Source organism: Bos javanicus, chromosome 15 (assembly GCF_032452875.1).
Source record: "Bos javanicus breed banteng chromosome 15, ARS-OSU_banteng_1.0, whole genome shotgun sequence".
Classification (NCBI taxonomy): Eukaryota; Metazoa; Chordata; class Mammalia; order Artiodactyla; family Bovidae; genus Bos; species Bos javanicus.
In genome coordinates, this window is record NC_083882.1 from 43,973,977 (window position 1) to 44,000,482 (window position 26,506).

Sequence of the window (26,506 nt, forward strand, 5' to 3'; positions counted from 1 at the left end):
TACTATTGTGCCACCTGGGAAACAAGAGACTCATTGCTGTGCCTTTAATTTAACCTTACCCTCACAGAGTTAATTCAATTGCTCTTCTAAGACAGAAATCAAATACTTACTACTTTATATTCTTACCCCGAGTTGTGCCCACTGGTTTGGAAAGCCATGCCACTTCCTCAGATACCCAGAATGGTCATTCAGAGTCTATTGCAACTGTTCTCAAAGTGTAGTCTAAAGGCCCATGGAGGGGGTCCCTGAGACCCTTTCAGGGGTTCCACAAGGTCGAAACAATTTTCATAGTAATACTAAGATGTTATTTGGCCTTTTTACTGGGTTGACATTTGCACTGATGGTGCCAAAGCCAAAGTCAAAGATGGTGTGTAAAACTGCTGGTATGTGTATTCTTCACAGCCAGGCATTTGCTTGTAAAAGAAAAGATGATAAAAAGAGAAGAGCCGGTTTCGCTGAAGAATGTCCATGTTTATTAACGTTCAATCCTTGAATACAAGTTTCTTTAATATTCTGTGTGAAGAAATAAGTATGCATAAAGCACTTCTGCTGTTTATCAAAGTGAGGAACTGTAGTTGTATCCCTATTTGACTTGCATGCTGCACTAGCTTTATTATTCTTTTGTAGAATACTAGTTTTATTTGAACAACTGACAGACAAACTGATTATTCAGGCTTGGGAATTTGGCAGATATTTTCTTTAAAAATGAAGAGAGCCTATCACTTCAAGAAAGAAAACACTTTATTTGTTGCCAACGATAAAATTTGGGCTTGCAAGCAAAAATTAGAATTCTGGTAAAGTTATAGCTGCCTCTGTGAATTTGACAACTTCATAACATTTACAGAATTTTCTGATGCAATTAGAGGTGATATTAAAGAGTGACTTTTTTTCTGTAATGAAATATGTCAATATTTGGAATATTTGCATTAATCATTGAATCGGTATTTTCCAAGTCAGTGCTTGGTGTTATAAAAATTATGCCTGGGTTAAAGAGTGTTTCAAAGTGTTAAAGCAGACCGGTGGATGGTAATGTAACAGAATAAGAAAAGTTCACTGATGGAGTATCAGCTTCCACCAACCTTGAAGAAACTACTGCTCTTGGATAGCCTCTGCCTACAGTAGCTTGAAGCAGGACTTCCATTCCTGGCCAGAGACTGAAGTCAGGCTACGTCAGTGAGATCACTGAATCCTACCATTAGACCACCAGGGACCTGTAGTCAGTGATAAGATTCTAGCCAGTCAGTTGTGTAGAAATGAATTTCCATATAGAGATGGAAAGTAGTGAAGCAAGTAAAGTGTTTGTTGCTGCTGCTAAGTCGCTTCAGTCATGTCTGACTCTGTGCGACGCCATAGACGGCAGCCCACCAGGCTCCGCTGTCCCTGGGATTCTCCAGGCAAGAACACTGGAGTGGCTTGCCATTTCCTTCTCCAATGCATGAAAATGAAAAATGAAAAGTGAAGTTGCTCAGTCGTGTCCAACTCTTAGTGACCCCATGGACTTCAGCCTATGAGGCTCCTCCGTTCATGGGATTTTCCAGGCAAGAGTACTGGAGTGAGTTGCCATTGCCTTCTCCGAGTAAAGTGTTTATTAGGAGGCAAAAGGGTACGTGTGGATAGACACATGAGTGGGCTCCGAGAGAGAGCTTGCCCTTCTGGATTTCCTTTGGCCAGTCATCGCTGCCTTATTCTGAGTCCATATTTAGCTTATCTCAGTGTCCTCTGATGTGTGTACGTGCATGTCTTAGCCAAGATGGATTCCAGTGAAGACGCCTATGGGGTAGCTTGACATCGCTTCCTATGAATTGATGCCCTCCCTTTTGACCTCCAGGGAGCTTTCCTGTGTATGTATAGTCAGAAAGGTCTCCTTGACTTCAAGAATGAGGAATAGGTGGTCTTTTATGTCTTATTGGGCAGGGCTTAGCTTCTCCCTCCTGCTCTTTTTGAATATCTGTGCACAGCAGACGAACTCCATCTGCCCAGCCTGGGGCCCATCTATCTCCTGACTCACTACCACTTGTTAAATTTTGGTGTACTATCAAAGAAGATTATCTACAATTATCTAATAAGGCTATTAAAATACTTCTATCTTTTCCAACTGTATAGCTGTTTGAGGCTGGATTTTCTTCATATACTGTAAACAAAACAACATGTAATAGATTGACTGAAGAAGCTGGTGTGGGAAAAGCCAGCTTCTATTAAGTCTTCTGCTGAGCCAGACATTAGGAGGTTTGCAAAAAGGCAAAAACAATGTCACTCTTCTCACTAAATTTATTATTTGAAAGTATTTTTTCCTGAAAAGTATGTTATTCATGTTGACTTGTAATAGGTTTATTGTGTTTTAATGAATTAATATTTTAAAATTATCTCACTTTTAACTTATAATATGGTAAATGGCAGTAGATATAACCACATAAGTAAAATTTCTTTGGGGTCCTCAACACTTAAAGTAAGTAAAGTGGTTCTAAGACTAAAAGGTTTGATATTCTCAAAAGTCTGGCGAAATAAACTTATCCACATTTAAATCTTTTAAGAGACATTGTCCTCACCTCCATCAGGGCTGCTACTGTGGCTGTGCTCTGGAAAGTAACTGCTCTTAGAGCCTCAGAATGAATTCAAGATAAAAGCCCGTCCGTTACTTTATTTAGTGGCATCTTGCTGGGCTCCCAAGAAGCCTGGCCCCTCCTGCCTCCTCTGTCCTTAAAGCGCTTGGCTCCCAAAGACTGGATTTGAAGTGACAGTTCTCTTAAATTTGCGTAATTACAGAGCTCTGAATTTGAATTAAATGAATTTTGTTTTTGTTTCTTTATAAATAAGTACAAATATAAAACTAGGTGCACTCTTTATGCTTTTATATAATTACAAAACCTAAAACAGCTGATAAATGATAAAAAAAACCAAAACAAACTAACAATATTAATATCATTTGCACATGATGTGTTGCTAAGCAAAATTGTCACCTCAGCTTAAGTGAGGTGCACCCTGTTGTGGCTAAGTTTAGCAAACTTGTGCCACATGATGGTGGTCCAGTTTCCCCACTACTGTCTGTATTCTAGGTTCTGTGGAACATTCATCATCATGCGCTGTGATTTCATTTGGGCTTCCTGTGGCGAGAATCCGTCATTTACATATTATCTGCTCCTTTTTCTTCTCATTATCCTGAGACAAAGTAATACTGGTATGAACTAGATCCTAACTTTTTAACACTGCCTCTAAAATCCCATCATGGTGGATATATAGATGACCCAGAGTATTTATACTTTAAAAAGCTCATCAGAATGAAACACTAATTTACAAAAGTTGTTAGAGAGAACTCATGAGGAGCCAAATTCTCTGAACCTCATTTTCCTCAGCCTGTCTCTGATGATTTTATTTCATTTTTTAAAATACAATCCCTATTTCCAAGGGTAATTGGGAGGATGGAGATAAAGTATATAAAGCACCTGGCATAAACTTGGCATTTAGTAAATTTCCTTCTCTTTTCCAAAATGAAATGTTGGATCAAGCTTGTCCATTGATAAGAGAAGCACAGAAGTATCTGGGACATTTTTGAAGCCAAACCAACCCTGTAGGACACACACAACCTAGCAGACCCCTCCATGCTTTGTCTTCCCGGCAGAAATCCGGGACTGTCTTTTGGGCCCAAGTGAGAGTTCGGACTGTTCCCGTTGCGGGACGTGAGCCTCCAGTTCTAGGGACAGACATAGCGTGGACTTCTGAGGCCTTGGTTTTTGTGTCCTTTCCAGCCCTTTTCCCAAAGAAGTAAATCACTCTGCTTTGTGCTACACTTATAGGGAGTAGAGCTTGGTTTGCTTTATACACTACTTCACACTTGAGAATATTAATGGAAAAGCCCCAGTTCTGGGCACATGTGTGGGCACAGATACAGGCATGAGCTTTATGGGGCAGTCACTAATGCACCAGAAAAACAGAAGCAGACAGATGGAGGCGACACTGATCTGCTCGTTGTGCCAACAGGACCTGCACAGTGTTGGTGCCTGGCTTCTACCCTGTTAGCATTTGCTCTGTAAGAATTGCTTCCAGTGCTTGATCCAGGAGCTAGAGCACGTTGCTGGGGTTCAATGGGACTGTCCCAGATGGTAAGTACAAAGGCACCAGAGGTTCACCTCCATCTCTGAAACAGCTCTTTTCCCATTTCATAGGAATTGAGTTTCAGGTGTAGAAAGAATCAGAATTTAAAAGCCCATGGGATACTCATTGCTGAAAGCAACTCTTTAGGGAATCTGTGAGACAAAGCAAATCCTCTTGCTGCTTAATAGATCTGTTTTGTAGGCTAGGATTTTTCATGTTGGGATTTCCTTAAATTGGTGGCAGACTAAGAAACCTGGAGAGTTTGATTCAGGGTTTGGCTGCCTCCCCAGAAGGAGAGGATATGTCCTGACCCACTAAACTTCTGAAGCAGGGGAAGAATAGGTGGGCCCCTCAGGTCAGTCAGGAAAAGATTTTGAACAGACTTGCACTGACTAATGAACCATTCACCATCTATGGTGAACCCCCCTCCTACTACAGGGAGGAGCTTGTGCCTTTCTTCTGAACGTCAGGTTTCCTAGGAGACAATCTCATTGAGAACTGTGAAGTCCTTGGAGACAGCAGCCAGGTCCCTTCATTTCATTATTCTAGAACAAGGCATGTTGCATTGGTGCATTGAGTGTCTGCTGAATGAACTTGTGCCATGAAAAAGCCAAATCAGTTGACAGCATTTAAAAACATCATCATTTTTGTTTGTTTTGTTGTCTGCAGTATTTTAAAAGTGATTTGTAGCACAGGTCTAGGTTATCTGAGGCATTAGACCATTGCAGGTACTTTGAGATCTGAATTTTGAGATTTTTAAACCTTGGACAAGCTACCTAACCTCTGTTAGTTCTCTGTTGAGAGTTTGGAGTACAGAAAAGATATGGTCTACTTAGATTTTTTTAATTAATATGTGATTTTTAAACTTAACCACTTAAACTTAGTTCTCCCCTAAGCTTTTAATTTTAACTTACAAATCTTATTCTATTTATTAATAGAGAAAATTTAACGGTCACTTTAAAAGGACCTTTCATTAATATTTGAACATATTTACAGCTAATATTTGCTTTTATAAATTAATTTTTTAAAAAATAATTCAATTGTCTAGCAAATAAACATTCTAAAGAACTTAACTCTTGGAAATACAGTAAGTTAAATTTATAAAAATGGAGAATCAAATATGTCTTAAAAGTTCCAGCACTGTTGCATTATTATCCAGAATATGTAAAGAGCTCGTACAACTCACCAATGTAAAAATGGGCAAAGAACTTGAATAGACATTCTCCAAATATCACTAATATTTAGGGAAATACAAGTCAAAACCATGATGAGATATGACCTTACATTTTTTAGCATGGCTGCTATTAAAATAAAGAACAGAAATAACAAGTGTTTGTGAGGATGTGGAGAAATTGCAATCCTATGCACTGTTGGTGGGAATATAAGATGGTGCAGATTCCTTGGAAAACAGTATTGTGGTTCCTCAAAAAATTTTAAAATAGAATTACCAGCAATTCCACTTCTGGAGTTAAAAACAGGGACTAGAAGAGATATTTTTGTGCCCGTGTTCATAGCAGCATTCTTTGCAACAACCAAATGTGGAAGGAACCTACGTGTCCCTAGACAGATGAATGGATAAACAAATGTGGTATCTACATGAAATGAAATATTCAGCCTTAATAAGGAAGGAAATTCTGACAAATGCTACAACATGAATGACCTTTAAGAACATTATATTAAATAAGCCAGTCACAAAAAGACAAATGTTCTATGATTCTGCTTACATGACGTACGTAAAGTAGCTAAATTTACAAAGATAGTATGGGGATTGCCAAGGGTGCAGGGAGGAGGGGATGGAGAATAGTTTCATGATATAGAGTTTCAGTTTTGTGTGTTTTAAAAAATTTAATTATTTTATTGGAGCATAGCTGATTTACAATGTTGTTAGTTCCAAGTTTTGCCCATTTTTAAATCAGTGTTTTGTTGAGTTGTATGACAGCTTTATATATTCTGGACACTAGACCCTTATCAGATAAATGACTTGCAAATATTTTCTCCCTTTCCACGGGTTGCCTTTTTGTTTTGTTGACAGTGTGCTATCAACACATTGAAAGTTTACAATTTTAAAGTCCCACGTACCTGTCTTTTGTCGTCTGTGCTTTTGGTGTCATACCCAGGAAATTATTGCCATAAAACTTCCCTCCTGTGTTTTCTTCCAAGAGCTTTATAGTTTTAACTCTCATGTTTAGGTCTTTGGTCTCACTTAAGATTTCTACCATGAACTAATTATACATATCTCAAGACTGTTTGACTCTAAAATCAGAAACATTCAAAAACTAAGATCATGGCATCTGGCCCCATCAGTTCATGGCAAATAGATGGGGAAACAGTGGAAACAAGTGACAGACTTCATTTTCTTGGGCTCCAAAATCACTGCAGATGGTGACTGCAGCCATGAAATTAAAAGATGCTTGCTCCTTGGAAGAAAAGCTATGACAAACCTAGACAACTTATTAAAAAGCAGAGACATTACTTTGCTGACAAAGGTCTGTATAGTCAAAGCTATGGTTTTTCTAGTAGTCATGTATGGATGTAAGAGCTGGATTGTAAAGAAGGCTAAGTGCCGAAGAATTGATGCTTTTGAACTGTGGTGTTGAAGAAGACTCTTGAGTCCCTGGACAGCAAGGAGATCAAACCAGTCAATCCTAAAGGAAATCAACCTTGAATATTCATTGAAAGGACTGATGCTGAAACTGAATGCTCTAATACTTTGGCCACCTGATGAGAAGTGCTGATTCATTAGAAAAAACCCTGATGCTAGGAAAGATTGAAGACAGGAGGAGAAGGGGATGACAGAGGATGAGATAGATAGATCACATCACCAACTCAATGGACATGAGTTTGAGCAAGCTTCAGGAGATGGTGAAGGACAGGGAAGCCTGGCATGCAGTCTGTGGGGTTTCAAAGAGTTGGACATGACTGAGCAACTGAACAGCAATAACAAAAGTTACAAAACTAAATTCATACTAATGACAATTATTAGAATCATGGTGTTTGTTGCCAAGTTATTCTAAGTACAAGAAAGAATGAAAATATAAGCTTTGGTGTCAGTATATCTGGGCATCTTAGTGTGAGTTCTAGTCTGCGTGTGTGTTCAGTTGCTCCATCGTGTCCCACTTTTTGTGACCCCATGGGTTACAACCTGACAGGCTTCTCTGTCCATGGAATTTTCCAGGCAAGAGTACTGGAGTGAGTTGTCATTTCTTTCTCCAGAGGATCTTCGAACCCACATCTCTTGTGTCTCCTACATTGGCAGGTGGATTCTTTACCATTGAGTCACCTGGGATGACCCAAGTCCTAATCTACCTGCCACTTAATAGTTGCATAGTTTGGTAAGTTTTCCTGCCTGTAAAATGGAGATACTAATTGTAATTAATTTATAGGGTTGTTATGAAGAGTAAGTGAGAACATACACAGAAAACATTCTGTACTATATGCCTTGGATATAGTAAGAGACCAAGAAATGTGAAAAAAATGCTATTATTTAGAACTTGTGAAACTGAAGTGGAAAAATCTGTTAGATGTGAATATGCTTGATTTGGAGTCAGGCCATTTCTTGAATATGCTGCATCTTCATTATTTAGTATGTCCTATGGTCTGGCCAGGCTGTTGTTACCTTCCATATTTGCATTTGTGGGTCAGAGTAGAATAAGCTTCCTCTGCTACTTGGAGGTTTTAGGATTCTCTGCTGTGGGCTATTTGTTGGTTCATTTGGTAGTTACTGACTTTCATGTACCAGGCCTTATGGTATTTAGGGCACTGAGATGAAAAGACCAGGCCCTTGCCTTCAAGGAACTCATATTCTATTGAAGGGCAGATAATAATACAGTGTTGTAGGAATGTGAAGGAAAGACTCTTTAGTTTAGGCAAAGGAGCAATAACTCTGGGAGGTTCTCAGTGCACAAGGACTGGTGGATATCAGTTGCTCAGTAAGTGTTTTCTGAAGGACTAAACAAATGGCACCCAAATGAGCTGACTGATGAAAAGCAGAGATGTCACCTAGTTCGGGCAAGTCCAGTGAGATACCCAATACCTAAACTTAGATTTCTGATCCTTAATTTGAGAAGCCAGGCTTTGGGAGTCTCATTCTTTGGAAAGAGCTTTTAGCACCTCCACTTTATCCAGCAGAGTAGGATTACAGACTTGCTAAAAGGCTTATCCTACTTCTGCCAATCTGTGATTTTCAAATGTCACATATGGGAATAGGTAGAGGGTTAGCAGGGGAGATGGACAGAGGCTGAAGAATTAAATAGGCCCTTAGCTTCAACGCCTCCAGACACACGGGGCCACGTGGCATGGGGATGAGTCCATTTCCATAAATCTATTCCTCCTGGTTGTTGGGCACAGCCAAGCAGTTGCCGTGTTGAATGGAAGCAGGACTATGCCTGAGCTCAGGGTCTTACCAGCTGATTTTCAACTCTAATCCCTCAGTGGAGCCTCCCCAGGCCTGCATGTTTGCAGTGGGGCTCAGCACAGGGGGAGGGCATGAAGTGGGCATCTTCTCATTCAGCTGAACTGTGCCTTGCATCTCTGCAATGCCACGTCCAACACAGAACCTGACACCGGTTGAGGGCTTAAGTGAATACTTATTGAACAGGTGATAAGCAATGGGTCCACAAAAATATCCATGGCTCTTGTCTGAAAGGAAAACTTTTTCCAGTTGTGACACTGCCCCTTTCTATTCCTCAAGTTGTGAGGTGCAGATCATGTTTATCAAGCATCTTCTGGTTGGCAGAGGCTATGTGGAGTATTTATGCCTGTATTATCTTTTCTAGAAAACTTCACAGCAACCCTCTAACATAGGTATTATCCCCATTTTACAGATGAAAAACCTGGGAATTGTGATTATGTAAGGATGGGCTGGAAGAAGCATAAGCTGGAATCAAGATTGCCAGGAGAAATATCAATAACCTCAGATATGCAGATGATAACCACCCTTATGGCAGAAAGTGAAGAGGAACTAAAAAGCCTTTTGATGAAAGTGAAAGAGGAAAGTGAAAAAGTTGGCTTAAAGCTCAACATTCAGAAAACAAAGATCATGGCATCTGGTCCCATCACTTCATGGGAAATAGATGGGGAAACAGTGTCAGACTTTTATTTTTGGGGCTCCAAAACCACTGTAGATGGTGACTGCAGCCATGAAATTAAAAGATGCTTACTCCTTGGAAGAAAAGTTATGACCAACCTAGATAGCATATTGAAAAGCAGAGACATTACTTTGCCAACAAAGGTCCATCTAGTCAAGGCTATGGTTTTTCCTGTGGTCATGTATGGATGTGAGAGTTGGACTGTGAAGAAAGCTGAGCACCGAAGAATTGATGCTTTTGAACTGTGGTGTTGGAGAAGACTCTTGAGAGTCCCTTGGGCTGCAAGGAGATCCAACCAGTCCCATTCTAAAGAAGATCAGCCCTGGGTGTTCTTTGGAAGGAATGATGCTAAAGCTGAAACTCCAATACTTTGGCCACCTCATGTGAAGAGCTGACTCATTGGAAAAGATCTTGATGCTGGGAGGGATTAGGGGCAGGAGGAGAAGGGGACGACAGAGGATGAGATGGCTGGATGGCATCACCAACTCGATGGACGTGAGTTTGAGTGAACTCCGGGAGATGGTGATGGACAGGGAGGCCTGGCGTGCTGTGATTCATGGGGTCGCCAAGAGTCGGACACAACTGAATGACTGAACTGAACTGAACTGAATAACTACTAAGTGTCAGGTCAGGTCGAGTCAAACTCAGGTTCATCCACCTTTGGAGCTTGTGATCTGCACTATGGCGCTTTGCTCAGGGGGAGATTCCTCACCCACTGGAATTACTGCGCTAATGGAGAGACTCAAGGGAGAATCTGAGGAAAGACCCAATCCTGCAGCCTGAGATACTGGGTACAGATCTTCCATCAATGCAGTCACAGCCTAGTTGAAATTCTCCCCAGCAACTCCATCACACTAGGAAGTGGATCTACATCAGGTCTTAGGCCCTGAGGAAACCAGCGGGACCAGGTCTTTGAAAGCTAGTGATGGGGACCAAAGCAAAGGCAGTAGTATGCTGAGCACACACTGTCTCAGCTGTGCTGTGAGATGGCTGGCGTGGCGGGTTCTGGGAAGGCTGGATATTGGAAATGGGTCTACTCAGCCAATGAGACTATCTACTTGGGACTGTTTGCTTTTAAGTATGTTTGAAAATGGTCCCAGATCAAATTCTACCTGGAAAGTTGGCCATTGAGTCCCCAAGTGATACTTTAAATAAATGTAGCAAGCTCTGAAGGAAGCTGGCATGCCTGAAACTCTTTACTATATGCTGGGTCTGTTTTCAAAATTTTCAGGGCTCCTATGGTTCTGGGACTCCTTGGTGGCTCAGATGGTAAAGAATAGACCTGCAATGCAGGAGACCTGGGTTCAATCCCTAAGTCAGGAAGATCCCCTGGAGGATGGCAATCCACTTCAGGATTCTTGCCTGGAGAATCCCCATGGACAGAGGAGGCTGGTGGGCTACAGTCTATGGGGCCACAAAGAGTCAGATACAACTGAGTGACTAACGTGTGTGTGCACCCACACACACACACACACTTATGATTATATTTGTTATTTTAGGAGAGGAAGGCTATTAAGTGTATATTTCCTTCCCAGTGTAAGTAAAAGGAACATTAATCTTTCTCTTCAAATCTAATAAAAGACAAATTCTAGATGTGAGACCTTGATTCTGAGGTCTAGATTCCAGTCTCCTTGTTTGGTATCTTACTTTTCCCAGTATCAATGTGGTAGATGCAGTCTAGGTAGGGACAGAGACCCTGGTCTGGAAGTCATGGGCCCTGTAGCTTGGTCTAGACACTAATTGACTGGGTGATCCTGGGTATTCTCTGGGACTGGACTTGAAGAGCTCTAGGAACACCAAATAATCACCACAGCCTCCTGCTTCCTGAAGCTAGTGACAGGTAACAGCATACCCCCTGAAAACTGCAAATGCTGAAAGGGGGAGCAAGCTCTGTCCCTTCATGGGCAGGCCTTGGGGCTTTGGGAAGATGCAAAGAGAGGGACCTGATGCAAGATGCTACAACCTCAGAGTCAGAGAGGGAAATGGTACTTATCTTAATGAGCTGGAGGGGCTCTAATGGCCTGGGGTGAGAGTGGGAGGTGGGAGTCAGGGGAGGGGTGAGGTCTCAGCAACAGAAGCTTGGCAGGTGAGATGACTGCTGCTTGCTCACTCCAGGTGATGAACAGTGTGTGCAACCGTTGTGGGGTCTCGTGTGGGCAGTGACCCAAGCTTCCCAGGTGGAAGGCAGGCTGCTGAGCCGCGTGTGCAGCAGGTGCAGAACCCGGAGTGCTGGAGGCCTATCAGCAGGATAGTTTTTTTTAGCTCATCAACAGTTTTCCTCACATTAATTGGCTCTCTAGGGCCCTGGGAGTAGCACTGGTACCTCAGAACAGTACCGTTACTGGGAGAGTGATTCCCCTGGTGACAGGAAGGAGGCAGGCTGTGTTTTGGGGGATGTATTTCTGCTGCCAGGACTACTTGGAAGGCTATAGCTAGAGAGGGAGTTCAAGGTAGATGTGATTGATGGACAGGGTCTTGGAGAGGCCTCTTGTCTGCTGGAACTCTCTCATTTAAGAGAGACCAGTCATTGTTGACTGCTGTGATGGCTGGAGAGCAGGAAAGACCTATAAGAGTGTATCTCTAACCCCTCATTTAGTACATGGGACATCAGAATTCCAGAAAGTTCTAGAATTCTGCTGTCACATAATCGGTCACTTACAGAGCAAAGAAAAAAAATTCAGGTAGCTCCCTTGACTGTCAATCTAGGGCTTGTCTGGGCTTGAGGGACAGTAGGAACCACAGACCTAGAGTAGGGTGCTGCCCTTGGTTCCCCCACCATTCCTCAGTCCAGGCCCAGTTGGAAGTTGGGACAGTGGCCTTGCATAGAGTGTGTTCGTGCATCAGTTCCTGGATTGACTCTTGAGATAGGGAGTGAAAAGAGATAGAGGTGCCACTCAGTGAGATGAGCTCAGTTTCATCATACCCGTACTTTCTGCATTCTGCTACGGGTATTTTCTTGACACAAAAACCTTATTTCACAGTCAGGCAGTTCCTAGGAGCGTGTGCTCTTCCATCTCCAGCCTGTATCTGTCACCTAGCTGTTACACGCAGGTTCCGACTCTTGGCTCAGATCTGCTACCTAGCTCTGATTCACAGTCCCTGGATCCCCCTGCCTGACCTTATTTCACATAGTGCCTCCGTGGGTTATGCTCCCAAATCCTCTGGCTTCGACTCTGACCACTCTCTCCTATCCTGGGCCTGAGTTTCTAGTACCTATTTCTAGTACCTACAGGGCTCTTAACTGCTTGTAGTCCAGAACAGAAGCTTAGCCATGGCCTTTAAGGCTCTTCCCTATCTGACCCCGCACTAATTTTATTCAAAAAGCCTCATCTGTCATTCTTCTGCATGGGCTTTGCATTCATTCCCCACAGGGCCTCACACTTTATCATCTGTTATCCTCTGTTTATAGTGCCCCCTCTTCTGAAATGCCCTTTCCTTGTTAAGTTACATCCTCCCAAAGTGAAAGTGCTAGCTTAGTCATCTCCATCTATCTGCGGCCCCAGAAGACTGTAGCCCGCCAGGCTCCTCTGTCCATGGATTCTCCAGGCAAGAATACTGGAGTGGGTAGCCATTTCCTTCTCCAGGGGATCTTCCTGACCCAGGGATTGAACCCCAGTGTCCTGCATTGCAGGCAGATTCTTTACCATCTGAGCCAACACAGAAGCCCCCAAACTGAAGATCTAGCTGAAATGTGACCCAGCAGAACTAGAGCACACAGGGATGGCAGTTGGCTTTGGAATAAGTAGGTTCCCCATTATGGGAATTGAACCCCAAAGGGTGAGACTGAAACATGGTAGCTGTTGCTTTAGGTCAGGGATCAGCAAACCTTTTCTGTATAGACAGGACGTAATTTGGGGCTTTGCACATCATAGAGGCTCTGTTACAACTACTCAACTCTGTCACTGCAGCACAAAAGCAGTCATAGACAATATAAAAATAAATGGGCATGACTGTGTTCTAATAAAAGTTTATTTACAAAAACAGATGAATTAGTTTTCTGACCCTTGTTTTAGGCTCTGCTTGGGGAAATTGGGTGAATTTGAACCTGTGGGTGGCATCAAATAGAAATAGCTGCATAGGAGCTGGAGAAAGCAATGGCACCCCACTCCAGTACTCTTGCCTGGAAAATCCCATGGACAGAGGAGCCTGGTAGGCTGCAGTCCATGGGGTCACTAAGAGTCGGACATGACTGAGCGACTTCACTTTCACTTTTCACTTTCATACCTTGGAGAAGGAAATGGCCACCCACTCCAGTGTTCTTGCCCGGAGAATCCCAGGGACGGGGGAGCCTGGTGGGCTGCCATCTATGGGGTCGCACAGAGTCGGGCATGAGTGAAGCGACTTAGCAGCAGCAGCAGCAGCATAGGAGCCAGACAGGGCCAAAAGATATGGAAGGGAATCACAGGCAACATGCTAACACTATGTTAGGATGAGGTGCAGGGAGGGGAGAGCAGGAGGAGCAGAAGGGAGTTTGGCACATATATAGGATTACTTGAAGGAGAGAAGTAGGAACTCTGTTTGGAAAGGAAATATAGGGCCAAATTTCCTTTCCAAACAAAAGGATCTTAACCAATTTAGGCTATTCGGTAGACAGTACGGAGACATTGAAGATTTGGGGTCAGTGGAATATAATCAAATCTGTATTTTTGAAAAATCATTCAGGCTTACTGAGAAGAATGATTAGAGGAAACAAGGCTGGATATAGAAAGACCTGCTAGGAGGCTACTGTAGTTGTCCAGGCAACGGGTTCAGCATTTCTGGTCCCCTGAACCAGTGCTGGTCTGGATGTGTGTGCTAAGTTGCTTCAGTTATGTCGGACTCTTTGTGGCCCTTTGGACTATAGGCTACCAAGCTCTTCTGTCCATGGGATTCTCCAGGTAAGAATACTGAAGTCGGTTGCCATGCCCTTCTCCAAGGGATCTTCCCGACCCAGGGATCTTCCCGACCCAGGGATCAAACCCTTGTCGTTCCTTATGTCTTCTGCATTGGCAGACAGGTCCTTTACCACTAGTGCCACCTGGGAGATATAGATACAGATATCTATCTATCTATCTATCTATATATATGTATCTGATCTGGATGCCTAAGAATTATTTTGGAAACTTGCTAAAAATATAGATTCCTGGTCCCGTACCCACACCCAGGAGATTTGGGTTTGGTCGATAGGGTGTTTCTAATAAACCCTCCAGATTTGTAAATCATTGGTCCAGTGAGGCAGAATGAGGCCTGATCTTTTTAAGAGGCTATGGATGCCAGAGGAAGTAAAATACAGGTCCTTCTTCCTCCTGCTGCTGCCTTTGTCTGTTCATGGCTGCCTGTCCGTGTTTTCTGTCACACACACCACCATTCTGCTCATCATCCCACTTTGGTCTTGTGCTATTGGTTCTCTTCAAAACAACTCTTCTGTCCCTTTCTTTCCATTTCTGTCCTCATTTAGGCTCCCATTAAACCTCTTCCCTACTCCCCACTCCCCTCTCCAGTCCATCAGTGTTAGTTACTCAGTCATGTCTGACTCTTTGCAACCCCATGGACTGTGACCCACCAGCCTCCTCTGTTCATGGGATTCTCCAGGAAAAATACTGGAGTGGGTAGCCATTACCTTCTCCAGGGGATCTTCCCCATCCAGGAATCGAACCCGGGTCTCCCACATTGCAGGCAGAGCCATCAGGGAAGCCCTAGTCCATCAAGGCAGTCATAAGCCCAGTCTGTCAGTCTTCAGAACCTTTTTGGGTGGCCTCTGCTTTTAGGATAAAGGCTCCTTGGCTCAGCAGGCAGGGCTCTTCAGGAGCATACTCTCCTGCCAGTCTTTCCAAGCTCATTCCTGTCACTTTCCCTCTGTGCTCTTGAAAATTTTCCTGTACTCTGGGATTTTGCAATTATCCCGGACTCGTAGTCTTGACCCATCCTCATATCTTCCCTCTAACTTGACCCTGTTTTTCCTCTCTGTTTCTCTCCCAGCTTGTGTGTGACTGTATCTCCCTGGGGGGAGGGGGAGGGTTGGCTGCCAGGGACACCTCTCAGGACCTTTGTGCGCTGCAAATGTGTGTCTTCTCCATCTGAAGTCCTAATCCTCTGCTGTGACGGACATTTGGTCACTATGGCAACTGACTGTGACGTCACAGGATAAGGACTTCAGGTGAAGTGGCAGGAGCAGGTGAGTGTGTAGGAGACAGATTTTAATGTCTGTCGAAGCCCCCTCACCCCCACCCTCCTTCTGTGCCGGGGGCATGGAGGGCTATCTTGGGCTCCTGCTGATTTTTAGAACGCCGCGGTGAGAGTGTGTGCCTGGCATCTGCGTGCTGCAGTAGTGTGGGGCTGACAGAGTGTGTCAACTTGAGCTCTGGCTGTGCCGGCACCGCTGCTGCGTGAGCCTGTTATTCCATTCTGGATTGCTATTTTGATACCCAGATTGCATCATTCTTCCTACGTATAAACAGGGGGTCCCCAGGGCCCTGCAGCTACTCACTTCTCCACCAACACTGTTGTTGTGATGAGCTCTATTTAAATGAGCTGCCGGATCGGGGCAGGTTCCAGCCACACATGAGCACTGTCATTTTGGGGAACATGGAGGGCTGAAGGATTTTTGGATCGAGTCCTAAAAGGCTGGGAATGATGGCCTCCTGAGCTATGCAGAGGGCGACAGAGCTAGTTCCTGAAAGTTGAAAATCTCGTTTTCTTCCTTCTGAGCTTCTGTTCCAAGGCACCCAGAGGATTAGGAAGGAGATGCAGCTAGGAAGAGAGTCGCCTCTCTGAGGTCTCCCTCTCGCTGTTCAGTTTGGGAAAAATACTGCAGAGCCTTCGAGATAAACAGGAACAGGAGGAGTCAACCAAGCCCTTTCTTGCAGAAGCGTCTCAGGTGAGCTGGAGAAACGCAGCCCTGGCTGAGGATGCATCAGGGAAAGGAGGAAAGGACTCAGGCTGCTCCCTTTTCCCCACCCAGTACCCAGCTCCCCGAGGCTTAGGCCCTGTAGCCCAGCTGGCTGCAGCGTGCAGGGTGGGTGTTCCTGGGCACTTGGTAAGCACCATCCTTTGGGACCTGTGGTGGGCTCACCTGTCGCTCTTCTGACTTCTCCCCCAGGTGTTGCTGTAGTCACAGGGCAGCAGGCGCCACAGGTAAGCCTGCTGGCAGCCAGGGGCAGGAGAAGAATCACCTTAGGATCGAAATCTGTCTTTCTAGCAGGGAGGGGGCATCTGGGGAGTGGGTGCAACATGTTTCTTAAAGGTGATGCTGCTGTTCTGAGCTTTGGGCTAGAGGAAGGCTTTGGGGGGCTCATGTGGTGGGGGCCTTAGCTGATGCCCAGTACCCTGGGGCTGCCTTGGTTGGGAGAGCAGGAATGGTTAGTGAGGAGGGCCAGCCTGCCAGAGGATACAACTGGAGAGTTTTTTCTTCCTTGTATAACATGTGGTAGAGGTATAGAGAGGTAGAATGTCTTACTTGTGGCTGCAGATGTAATCAGGAACCGCTCAGTGGTTCAGGGTACCGTCTACGGTTTACAGGGACCTGTGGTGTTTTTTAGCTATGTCCCTCCCTCTCTCTGGGCCTCTGTGTCACCATCTTTATGGTGAGGGAATTGTTTAGGTGAACAGTGGAAAAAGCTAGGTCTGGAAGCTAGGTTTGTGCAACTTTGGTTCTACAGGTGAGAGCTGGCAGTAGAGCATCAGTCTTCTCCAGACGATGCCACTGCTCTGTTGGAGTCAGAGCGTGGGTCCCAGCTGCAAAGTTTCAGGGAGCCCTGGCCAAGAGCTTTAGAATGACGGGCTTTTTTAACCCTCAGAGGGTTGCTTAGCACTGAGCTCAGGCTTATGTGCACGTGCCTGTTGGGCCGGGCTGACCCAGTGCTAGTTTTCTGAGACCTCTTTGGGAATTCTCTCCCATCTCTCCCATCCCGGCCCCATGCCCAGGTTGCCTTGGCACTGCCCTTCATATCTGAGGTAGACTACCCACTCTTGGCCCACCTTCCTTGCTACCTCGCTAAGTTCTGGGCTTGTCGTGCTCTCTAGGCAGCAGCAGTGGTTGTAGTGCCAGATCTCAGGCTGCACCCTAAGTCTGCTGATGGGTCTTTCTGTGAAGCTGGGATTTAGGGGAGGCAAGTTGTGTCCTCCAGGGACCCGGGGTCAGGATACCCTTCTGTCTGTTGGGCATCTGCCCTTTTCTCTTCTCTGCCAGAGGGGAAATACATAACAACTGCACTCAGAATCTTTCTTAACTTGTTGGAGCCTCTTCAAGACTGGTGAGCCTGTCTTTCTCAGCTGCTGAGATACAGGGGCCGGTCTATCAGGCTCAGCCACAGTGGGAAGGGATACTCACTCTATGGCAGTGGTCCTCAAATTTGTACATTGTAATGTTGTACATTGTAATCAACCTGTAAAGTTCCTGGGGAATTTAAAAAAATACTGCTGCCTGGCTCCCATCTCCTGAAACTGATTTAATTGACATGGGCTGTGGACTGACATCAGGATGTTTAAAAGTGCCTCATATGATTCAAATACGTAACAGAGCTTGAGAACCACTCATCTACAGAATGAAACTGCCCCTAGATTTATTTTTCTAGGCAGAAAAACTCTGTTTCATTTGCCTTTTCTCAAATATCATATTTATTAAAACTATAAGCATCGCTGGGGCTGTCTCCCAGCTCTTCCTGGATTTCAAATTCAAAGCTGCGTCCAGATCATCTTTAGAGTTTGATCATTATTATGGAATATTTTACTTATAATCAAATTTTTTGGTTAATTTAAAAAATTAAAATTCCCTTGTTTACACTTGAGTTGACAGTGAAAAGTGAAAGTGTAGTCGCTTTCTGTCCATGGAATTCTGTCCATGGCATTCTCTAGGCAAGAATACTGGGTTGGATTGCCATTTCCTTCTCCAAACACTTGAATTAGAGAGGAGTATAGCGACATGGGCAGGGGTGAGTTTTAGAGGTGGACAGACTTGGGTTCCAGTTGTAGTTCTGCCCCTACTTTCTGTGATCTTCTGTAGGTGACAACTTCTTGAAGCCTCAGTCTATCCAACTCTGAAATGGGGATAATGCCTACCTCTGTGTGGTGGATTGACAGTTAAATAAACCTGTAAAGTGCCTAATATAGGGAGTGGTGGTAAAAGAATAATATGCTTTACCCTCCCAGAGCCCAGAAGTGCTCACGCTTGTGACAGAGGGACTGAACAGCCTCAGTTTTCAGAAGACCTCTGGTACCTGTGAGTTCTTCACTCACTCTGGAAGCAGAAGCGTCACCTCCTTTGGGGATGGTTGTGTGGCTTTTGGGCCCTGGTCCTCCATTTCTCAGAACGGATGTTCCTCTGTATGAAATAAAAGCTCAATGCTGTCGCTTGAAAAATTCAAGTAGAAAAATGAAAGCAATATATCTAAATATTTTATGTAATTTGTGATTTAAATAACTAAATTAAATATTATAAACTGTATTAAAACTAAATGTTAAATATTATAAGTTGATATTTGGTCATTTTATATATATGCACAGCTCTAGGAGTTCATGTATTCCGGTTGTCAAAAAAATAACTTTGTTTTGGTATTCTAATTGAAAAATGGGGAATCTTCTTTAAAAAACAAAAAGCTCAAGGTTGACACAGCTTGATGGGGCTTAGGAAGGTTACGGACCTCCTCAGGGATGATAAGAATTTCTGGGCAAAAGTTATGACACAAAGAGAGCCCATGTCCTCCATGTCTACTCTGGGCCCTACAGCTATCCTGGAACCTGGGTGCTGCTGCCGCTGCGGTTCTCCAGCTCTGCTATCAGCTGCAGCAGCCCCTCTTCAGACGGGAGCAGCTCTTCGGTCCAGGCCTCCCTCAGCCACAAGCCTGTCCCTGACTTGCTGGCAAGGGTGGTCTGTCTCTTCCCATCTTGCCCAGGGGAATTTATTTCTGAAGCGTAGTTGCAGAGGAGGAGGGTTGAGAAATCTGTGTGTGTGTGTGTGTTAGTCACACTCAGTTGTGTCTGACTCTTTGTGCTTCTATGGATTGTGGCCCATCAGGCTACTCTGTCTATGAGATTCTCCAGGCAAGAATACTGGAGTGGGTTGCCATTCTCTTCTCCAGAGCGATCGTCCCGATCCAGGGATCGAACCCAGGTCTCCTGCATTGCAGGCAGATTCTTTACTGTCTGATCTACCAGGGAAGCCTGGTAACCCGTACTTCCCTGCTAGTCCCATTTCTCTCACTTAAGGGTGTAGAAAGTGTGATTCAGAGAAAAGGGGTCACTGATTTCAGGTTGCACAGTTACTGACAGTCTTGAACCTGGAACCTACATCTCCCAATTCACAGCCTTTCCTAGGGCCGACACCTCTGCTCTGAATCAGACCTGATTCCTTTATTTTCCTGGGCTGGTTTTTTCCACCACCCAGAAAACTTCCAGATGGCTTTTTTCTACTTTCATTGGCTGCGAGTGCAAGGAATACACATGGAATACTCAAACTGGAAAGAAACATAATTGTTGAATATGCTAAAAATCATGCAATATTTTTTAGTGTCAATTGTGGATTATTTTTGTATGTAGACATATGAACAGATAGTTAAAATGCAATGTGATATATGTTATATTAGAAGGATGTTCAGGGTACTGTGGGAACCCTGAAGAGGGAATAATTAATTCTTCCTAAGGGAAATCAACCTTGCTTCTCAAAGCTAGAACATTCAAACCAGTTTGGAAGGATGAATAGGAAGGAGTTTATCTGAATAGGAGTGGGGTAGCAAGGAAGAGTATTTTAGGGAGAGGAAACAAACACTTTCACAAACACAAGAGTTATGCAAAGATTTGGTGCATTTAGGGGATAGCAGAGGTATTTGGCATGGCAAGGACATAGGATGTGTGGCAGGTGAAGCTAGAGATGAGACTAGAAAGAGTTGAAGCCAGTGTGGAAAGGGCCTTGAGCCACAAGCTAAGGATTTTGGCCATGGGAGGTACAGGATGTGATGAGGCCTTGTCTGATCTATTCAGTTATTTCTCTTTTTCTCATCATGCTAATGAGACTGTGTTACTATGACTAATGTTTGAGCATCTGCTACCAGGGAGTTGGAAGCCTTATGGAAATTATTTTCAACAATTAGAACAGCATTTCTGACCTGGGGGGAAATGAGGAGGGTCTTCCCTGACCAGCCAAGTGGAAGGGAGGGACAGTTGCATGATGCCCCTGGATTATGCTCCCTGTGCAAAACATCCTTTTCACGTCTGTTGACGGGCAGAAAAGTATCCAGGAGATTGCAGATCCAGCTCTGTCATTAAGTCCGTGGCTCTGCGGAGGCTAGGGGAGGGGTTTTTTTTTTTTTGGCAGGGAGGAGTGGTAGGTGAGGAGAAGAGCAGTAGTAAACTATTGCTTTGCATGATTTTGTAGATTTGATTTTTCTGGGATATATCAGTTACCTTTTGCTGCATCGAAAGCCACTCCAAATCTTAGCGGTTAAAACAATAACCAAGCTTTATTTATGATTCTGCAGGCTGAGAGTTTGGGCTGGCATACTCTGGGTGGTTCTGCTGGGCTGCGCTGGGCCTGCTAATCTCTGCTGTGCACAGTTGGTGGGTGTGTTGGGGCTCCCTGGCTTGTTTGGCTTCAGGTGGCTTACCTGAGACAACTAAGGCCTCACTGCACATGGTTTCTTATCTCCCAGCTATCTAACCTGTTGTTTTTCGTGTGGCAGTATTCGCGTTCTGAGACGGAGAGCAGAATCATATAAAGCCACTTGAGGTCTAGGCTTCGAACTTATTCAGTATCCTTTTTGCTGCATTCTGATGGCCAAAGCGGGTCATGAGGGCAGCCTAGCTTCAAAGGAGAGAGAATAGACTACAGTTTTTTTTGAAGACTCTACTTTTAATGGATAGGATTGCAAGGGCATGGACACCAGGAGGGGAAGAATTTGTGGCCACTTTTTCAGTCTCTCAGACTATCTGACTTTCATCACATGGGAGAGTTGATAATTAAGGTTATTGTCTTCCAATAAATGGGATATGAGAAATCTTCTGAATTCAAAGTTAGCATTCGTGGAGGATTATGTGAATTCTCAAGTATGGTTTAGTTCAGTCCTCCCAGCAACTCTTGTTTTCCCTTTCTATTTTGCATATGAAGGAAACTGGTGTACTGAGGAGTTAAGTGAGATTAAGTGACTTGCCCAACCAAGGTCATTGGGTGGTAAACCTGGTGTTTGGACTTGTTTGTCTGCCTGCAACTCTAGAGCAACTGCCATTGTGTCATTTTGGTGATATGAAACAGAGAAGACCGTGGTGTTATTGCTACATCACTGGCAAAGCCAGCCCCTACATCACAACCAAGCCAGCCAGGTTGTCCTCATCCCTGGGCACAGGCACCTGGCCCTCAGGAGCTCGTCTCCTTGCCCTCAGTGGGCCAAGTACTTACGGAGTGGACCTGAAGTACTGCAGTCTTCAGGGTGGCAGTGTCACACTGCTTATATAGTTCAGGAACACTGACGAATGTGTTGGAGACTGCTGCATTTCTCTGGAGAGAGGGAGGTAGGACCAGATGTTCATGTTCAGGGGTGAAAGTACACCCAGCATGGACTGTGTGGAGAAGGCGCAGCAAAACCTCTTTGAGCCCCAGGGGCAGACCAGTTAGTCTTGGTTGTTACAAGAGAAGAGTATCTCCTAGATGAGCAGGCAGGCAGTCCTTGCCTTTCTCTGGCTAGAACTTTCTGAAAGCTCTAGCTTTGAAATCTCTAAAGAAATTCTCCTACACAGTAGTATAAATGGCTGGAGCTTTGCCCTGGGCTAAACTGACCCCTTTGAACTTAGCCAGTAGTGGGAACTGGGCTCTCAGGGCTGTGAAATGAAGGGTGGGAGCAGCGGGAAGGCACCTGATTATCACAACGGGAGCAGGGTTGGGCCTCTGTTTTGTAGGAAGGAAAGAGATGTAGGATCAGGCAAAGTTGAGGATGTGGGGAGGTCTGTAGGGCAGGCCTCTAATAGGTTGCTCATGTCCAGAGTACCCTGATGGTAAGTGCAGGCTATGGCATCAAACATACTTCATTTGGGCACAGATGGTTTTGGTACATACCTGGGTGTTGTGTATTAGAAAGCCTTGTGTCTAGGTCTTATGTATAACCTGCCATGTTGCCCTGACTGTGCTGTCTTTGCCCTCTTCTCCCAGAGCTCATCTCCTGTCCTGGGTGTGAGTGAGTATACATTACCAGGGATGTAACTGAACATTTTCTGCTGCAGTGCTTTTCTTCTGGGCAATCCAAGATGGTGAGGGTAAGTCAGGACAAGCAAAGAAGCAGCTAATCCTTTTCAGAAATCTGTGTGACCCTGTCCATAAGTCTGTCTGTCCACCCATCACTCTATCTTACTTGTTACCCTTCCACCAGTTTACCTAATCATCCATCCATCCATCCTTCTATCCAGAAGAGAATCAAAATGTTTCAGTTGGGGAAGCAAAATGAGTGTGTTTTTTTCTCTCTTATAGCTTTTACTGGAAATTATGACCACTAAGCTTTTATTCCCTCCACCCTCCCAATACTCAAGCTAAAACTCATTCACCAGCCTGGGTTAGATAGGTTCATCAGTTTTGCTTGTGCTGCTGCTGCTGCTAAGTCGCTTCAGTCGTGTCCGACTCTGTGCGACCCCATAGACGGCAGCCCACCAGGCTCCCCATCCCTGGGATTCTCCAGGCAAGAACACCAGAGTGGGTTGCCATTTCCTTTTCCAATGCATGAAAGTGAGAAGTGAAAGTGAAGTCGCTCAGTCAGGTCTGACTCTAGCGACCCCACGGACTGCAGCCTACCAGGCTCCTCCGTCCATGGGAGTTTCCAGGCAAGAGTACTGGAGTGGGGTGCCATTGCCTTCTCCGAGTTTTGCTTGTATTTAACAACTAATACCTTTTCCCTGAGTTTCTGAAATTTCACACCACTTACTGACTAGTATCCTTTCTCATTCTTTCTCCACTGGGGTATCCTTGCCACTGCATTTTATTCATTTGCCATCTTACTTACTTGCTCCTGTATTACATTCTTACTGAATGTCTGACATATATGCCAGGGCCTGTTCTGAGTACTAGGGAGACAGAGACCCATGTATCTACCCTCAAGGAATTAATAGTTTAGTTAGTAAAACCTACATTTCTCCTCTTTTCTTTTTCTTTCTGTGGGTTTGTCAGATCCCAGGGTGAGGACAAAGCTGTCAGAATCCACATCAGTTTGGTGGCCTGTAGTATTCAGTGCAGACAGGCTAATTTTTCAGAAATCTTCTTTTCATCTCTCATATCAGCCCTCCATGATATTTTCTGACCAAATGAATGAACATTTGTACCAGGAGAAGGCCAGAGATTCTTGGTCCTGGCAAACCCCAGTAGTGGAAACACAGCTCTGAGAGTTGGTCTGTCGTACTCTTTCCTGGCTATTTATGATCATCTTTTTGTGCACTCATACAGCTACAGTTTCTTCTTCTCTGCAGCATGTTGAAATTTTTGCTTTTGCCTGTGCTTTACGTTTTCCTCCCTTGTCTGCCTGGTGAACTTCTACTTATCATTCAGTATCCAATTCAAATGTCACCTCTTTATGGAGGGCCTTTCCTAGCCTCTCCTAGATGGAACTCCTGGAAACCTCGCTTTGCTTCCTTAGCACTTGGTACATCCTTTCATCACAGCATAACCCACTGAGTGTTTGCCACACTGTCCAGGCTGTGTACCTTGAGAGCGGAACCTTGCCTTATTTATCTGCATATCCTCAGCTGCAACACAGGATTTGTGTGAATAGGCCTTGAGGCCACTGCTCTTAGTCACATGCTTTCCCTCATGCACCCCCATGTGTCCCTCCCAGGCAGCTCTCCAGAATGGACTACACTCCAAAATAGTGGAGGAACAGTTCTGTGGCTCCCCAGTCCCTAGCGTGTTTACCACTCATAAAAGCAGGTCCAAATGATGAAGACGCTGTCAGTAACTCCAGAACTGTCTACTCCTAGAACTGCTCAGAGTGCAAGGAGAAGAGGGCAGCTCACATCCTCTGTACCTACTGCAACCGCTGGCTTTGCAGCTCCTGCACGGAGGAGCACCGGCATGGCCCGGCCCCTGGGGGCCCGCTCTTTTCCCGGACCCAGAAGGGATCTCCAGGTATCACTCCCTCCCCTCCACTAGCTCACACACCCTGCCCCCTACACCCTGCCCCATAAGTAGTACCAAACCACAAAATCTCTGGAGAAGAGCTCTCTGCCCTTGTTTCCCTGCTGGGGGTGAGAGAAGGGGTGGTCTCTGAGCCTTTCCGAAAGAAAAGCTGTTTCCTCCAGAGTCACAGCACAGTGTGCCTTCACTCCAGGCTCTCCCTGTTGCCAGGCTGGGGCAGGTGGTGTGTGGGGAGTAGGTGACTGTGAGTGAGATGGTGCGGGGAGGAAAAGTCTTGAATTACTGTGGCAGCTAATTGAGTTCACTGTCTTTCACCTTTGTTTAGAAAAATCAGACCCCACTTCTGTTTAGTTACTTGATTAATTCAACATCCAGGATCAGGGTTTGTCCATTTATCTGTCCAGCACCATCTGTTTTAAGTGACAATTTTCTTCAAAGTCTTTTCTCAAGGCCCTTGAACTGTGGCCTTGAAGTTCTGATGAAGTTTACCTTCATCAGACAGGAACCAAAGTTTATGATCCATGTGATCTGATCTAGGTAGCTGGTTTCAGCCTCAGTCTGGATTGGGCAGCTGTTTCAGCCCCACCGTAACAGAATCATGGCCAATGAGGAGGTGTAGGTTAAGTTCGGAAGGACTCACTATTCTGCAGGAGATCCATGTGCAGCTAGTAGCAGGCACCTTCCTCAGGCTCAGCAGATGGTGAGACGCCTGGGGCTTGATGGTGTGTTATTTCTGGACAACTGTGTAAATCTGGCCAGTGTAAGCCCACCTTCCTCATTGTGTTCCTGGAACCTCATTGGCCCAGAGAGAGGGTCACTTTTGCACCACCTTCCCTCTAGCTCTGGATCTTCCCTGTGTCCATAGAAGGCTGAGGGTGCTCAGTGGAGCTAACTTAAGAGGTCTTCCTGAGCAAGACATGCCCACTTTCTCCATCTTCTCTGGCAGGAGTGAATGGTGGTTCTGGAGACTTCGCCTTGTACTGTCCTCTACACACGCAGGAAGTTCTCAAGCTGTTTTGCGAGACCTGTGATGTGCTTACATGCCATAGCTGCCTCATGGTGGAACACAAAGAACACAGGTGGGGCAGGGTGGCTGCCCAAGGGAACTTGGGAGGGCTCTGGACTCTCTACCTGTGAGAGTGCTGGGTTCCCAGTGCATGGAAATCCTCTCCCTGCTTAAGCCAGCCTTCAGTCCCCAGGCCTGGCTGAAGGTTTTCTCTCTTCTGTTGTGTGGGGCTTCTCTGGAGAAGCCCTGAAGGGCTAAGAGTCTCTGACTCCCTAGATGTAACCCCAGCCTCCCTGGGCCTGACTGAGGCAATGCATTGTGGGGATTCTTGCTTAGCTGGCATGCTCAGAATAAGACTTGGTCTTCCTCATTTTTTTCTCTGCCTCCTCCTCTAGGTGCAGGCATCTTGAAGAAGTTTTGCAAAACCAAAGGATGCTTCTGGAAAGTGTGACTACACAGGTGGCACATAAGAAATCCAGTCTACAGACATCTGCAAAGCAAATTGAGGACAGGTAGCATCGGCTAGCCCCTTGCCTACACTGGAGATGCTCTGCCTCCTCTCACCCTGGGTCCCAGGACCAGGATGGAGTGGACATGCAGACACTGGCATATGTCCCAGAAGGCGTATGTCCTGGTCTTAGAGGTCTCAGGGCCAGGGAGGGGGTTACGGGTCATCTCTTGGTGAATGGAGCCAAGCTAGGTGAGGATGATCACAGTGAACCTGGGGTAAGTGCCTGCCTTCTGAACATGACCATGAACTGACCAAAGATAGGTGCTTAAGAACAAGGGCACAGAGTGGATACTGGAGAAGAGAGGGCTGCTTATTATGTGAGTACAAGTCAGTGGCAGTCTATCCTTTATCACTCCTTTCCTGATGTTTTCCTTATACATCTATACATGATATGAAATCATCAGTATTTTGTGTGGAAAGAGAAATAAGCAGGTACTGAGAGAGGATCACATGGCAGGCATTGGATTGGGCATCATGCATGCATCATTTTGAGCAGTTCTTACAATTCTTTGAGTCAGGGGTTATCTTCATTCTACTGATGAGGAAGGTAAGGTTCAGAGAGATTAGGTGACTTATCTGAGATCACACAGCTAGTCAGAGACTGAGCTGGGTTTAGAAGCTAAATCTGCGTGGCTTCAAAGCCTTTTTTTTTTTTTTAATGGTTTTACTGAGATATAATTTATATACCATAAAATTGCCCTTTTAAAACGTACAATTCATTGGGTTGTTTTTTTTTT

The 26,506-nt window shown here is 45.0% G+C and overlaps 1 protein-coding gene across 5 annotated transcripts in view; it reads left to right on the forward strand.

Moving 5' to 3' along the window:
- Positions 1-26,506, forward strand: part of TRIM66 (tripartite motif containing 66) — a 64,037-nt gene that overhangs the window by 6,272 nt on the left and 31,259 nt on the right. The window contains exons 2-9 of one of the 5 annotated variants that reach the window (XM_061440867.1): positions 3,976-4,097; positions 7,346-7,421; positions 8,913-16,032; positions 16,255-16,289; positions 22,288-22,391; positions 24,096-24,243; positions 25,199-25,331; positions 25,654-25,770. In XM_061440867.1, coding sequence (XP_061296851.1) covers positions 22,383-22,391; positions 24,096-24,243; positions 25,199-25,331; positions 25,654-25,770 — 407 coding nt within the window. In that variant the 5' untranslated portion in view covers positions 3,976-4,097; positions 7,346-7,421; positions 8,913-16,032; positions 16,255-16,289; positions 22,288-22,382. Of the gene's footprint in view, positions 1-1,655; positions 3,176-3,975; positions 4,098-7,302; positions 7,422-8,912; positions 16,033-16,254; positions 16,290-22,287; positions 22,392-24,095; positions 24,244-25,198; positions 25,332-25,653; positions 25,771-26,506 lie in introns of those variants that run through there. The other 4 variants (XM_061440869.1, XM_061440866.1, XM_061440865.1 and 1 more) reach the window with 4 other exon arrangements.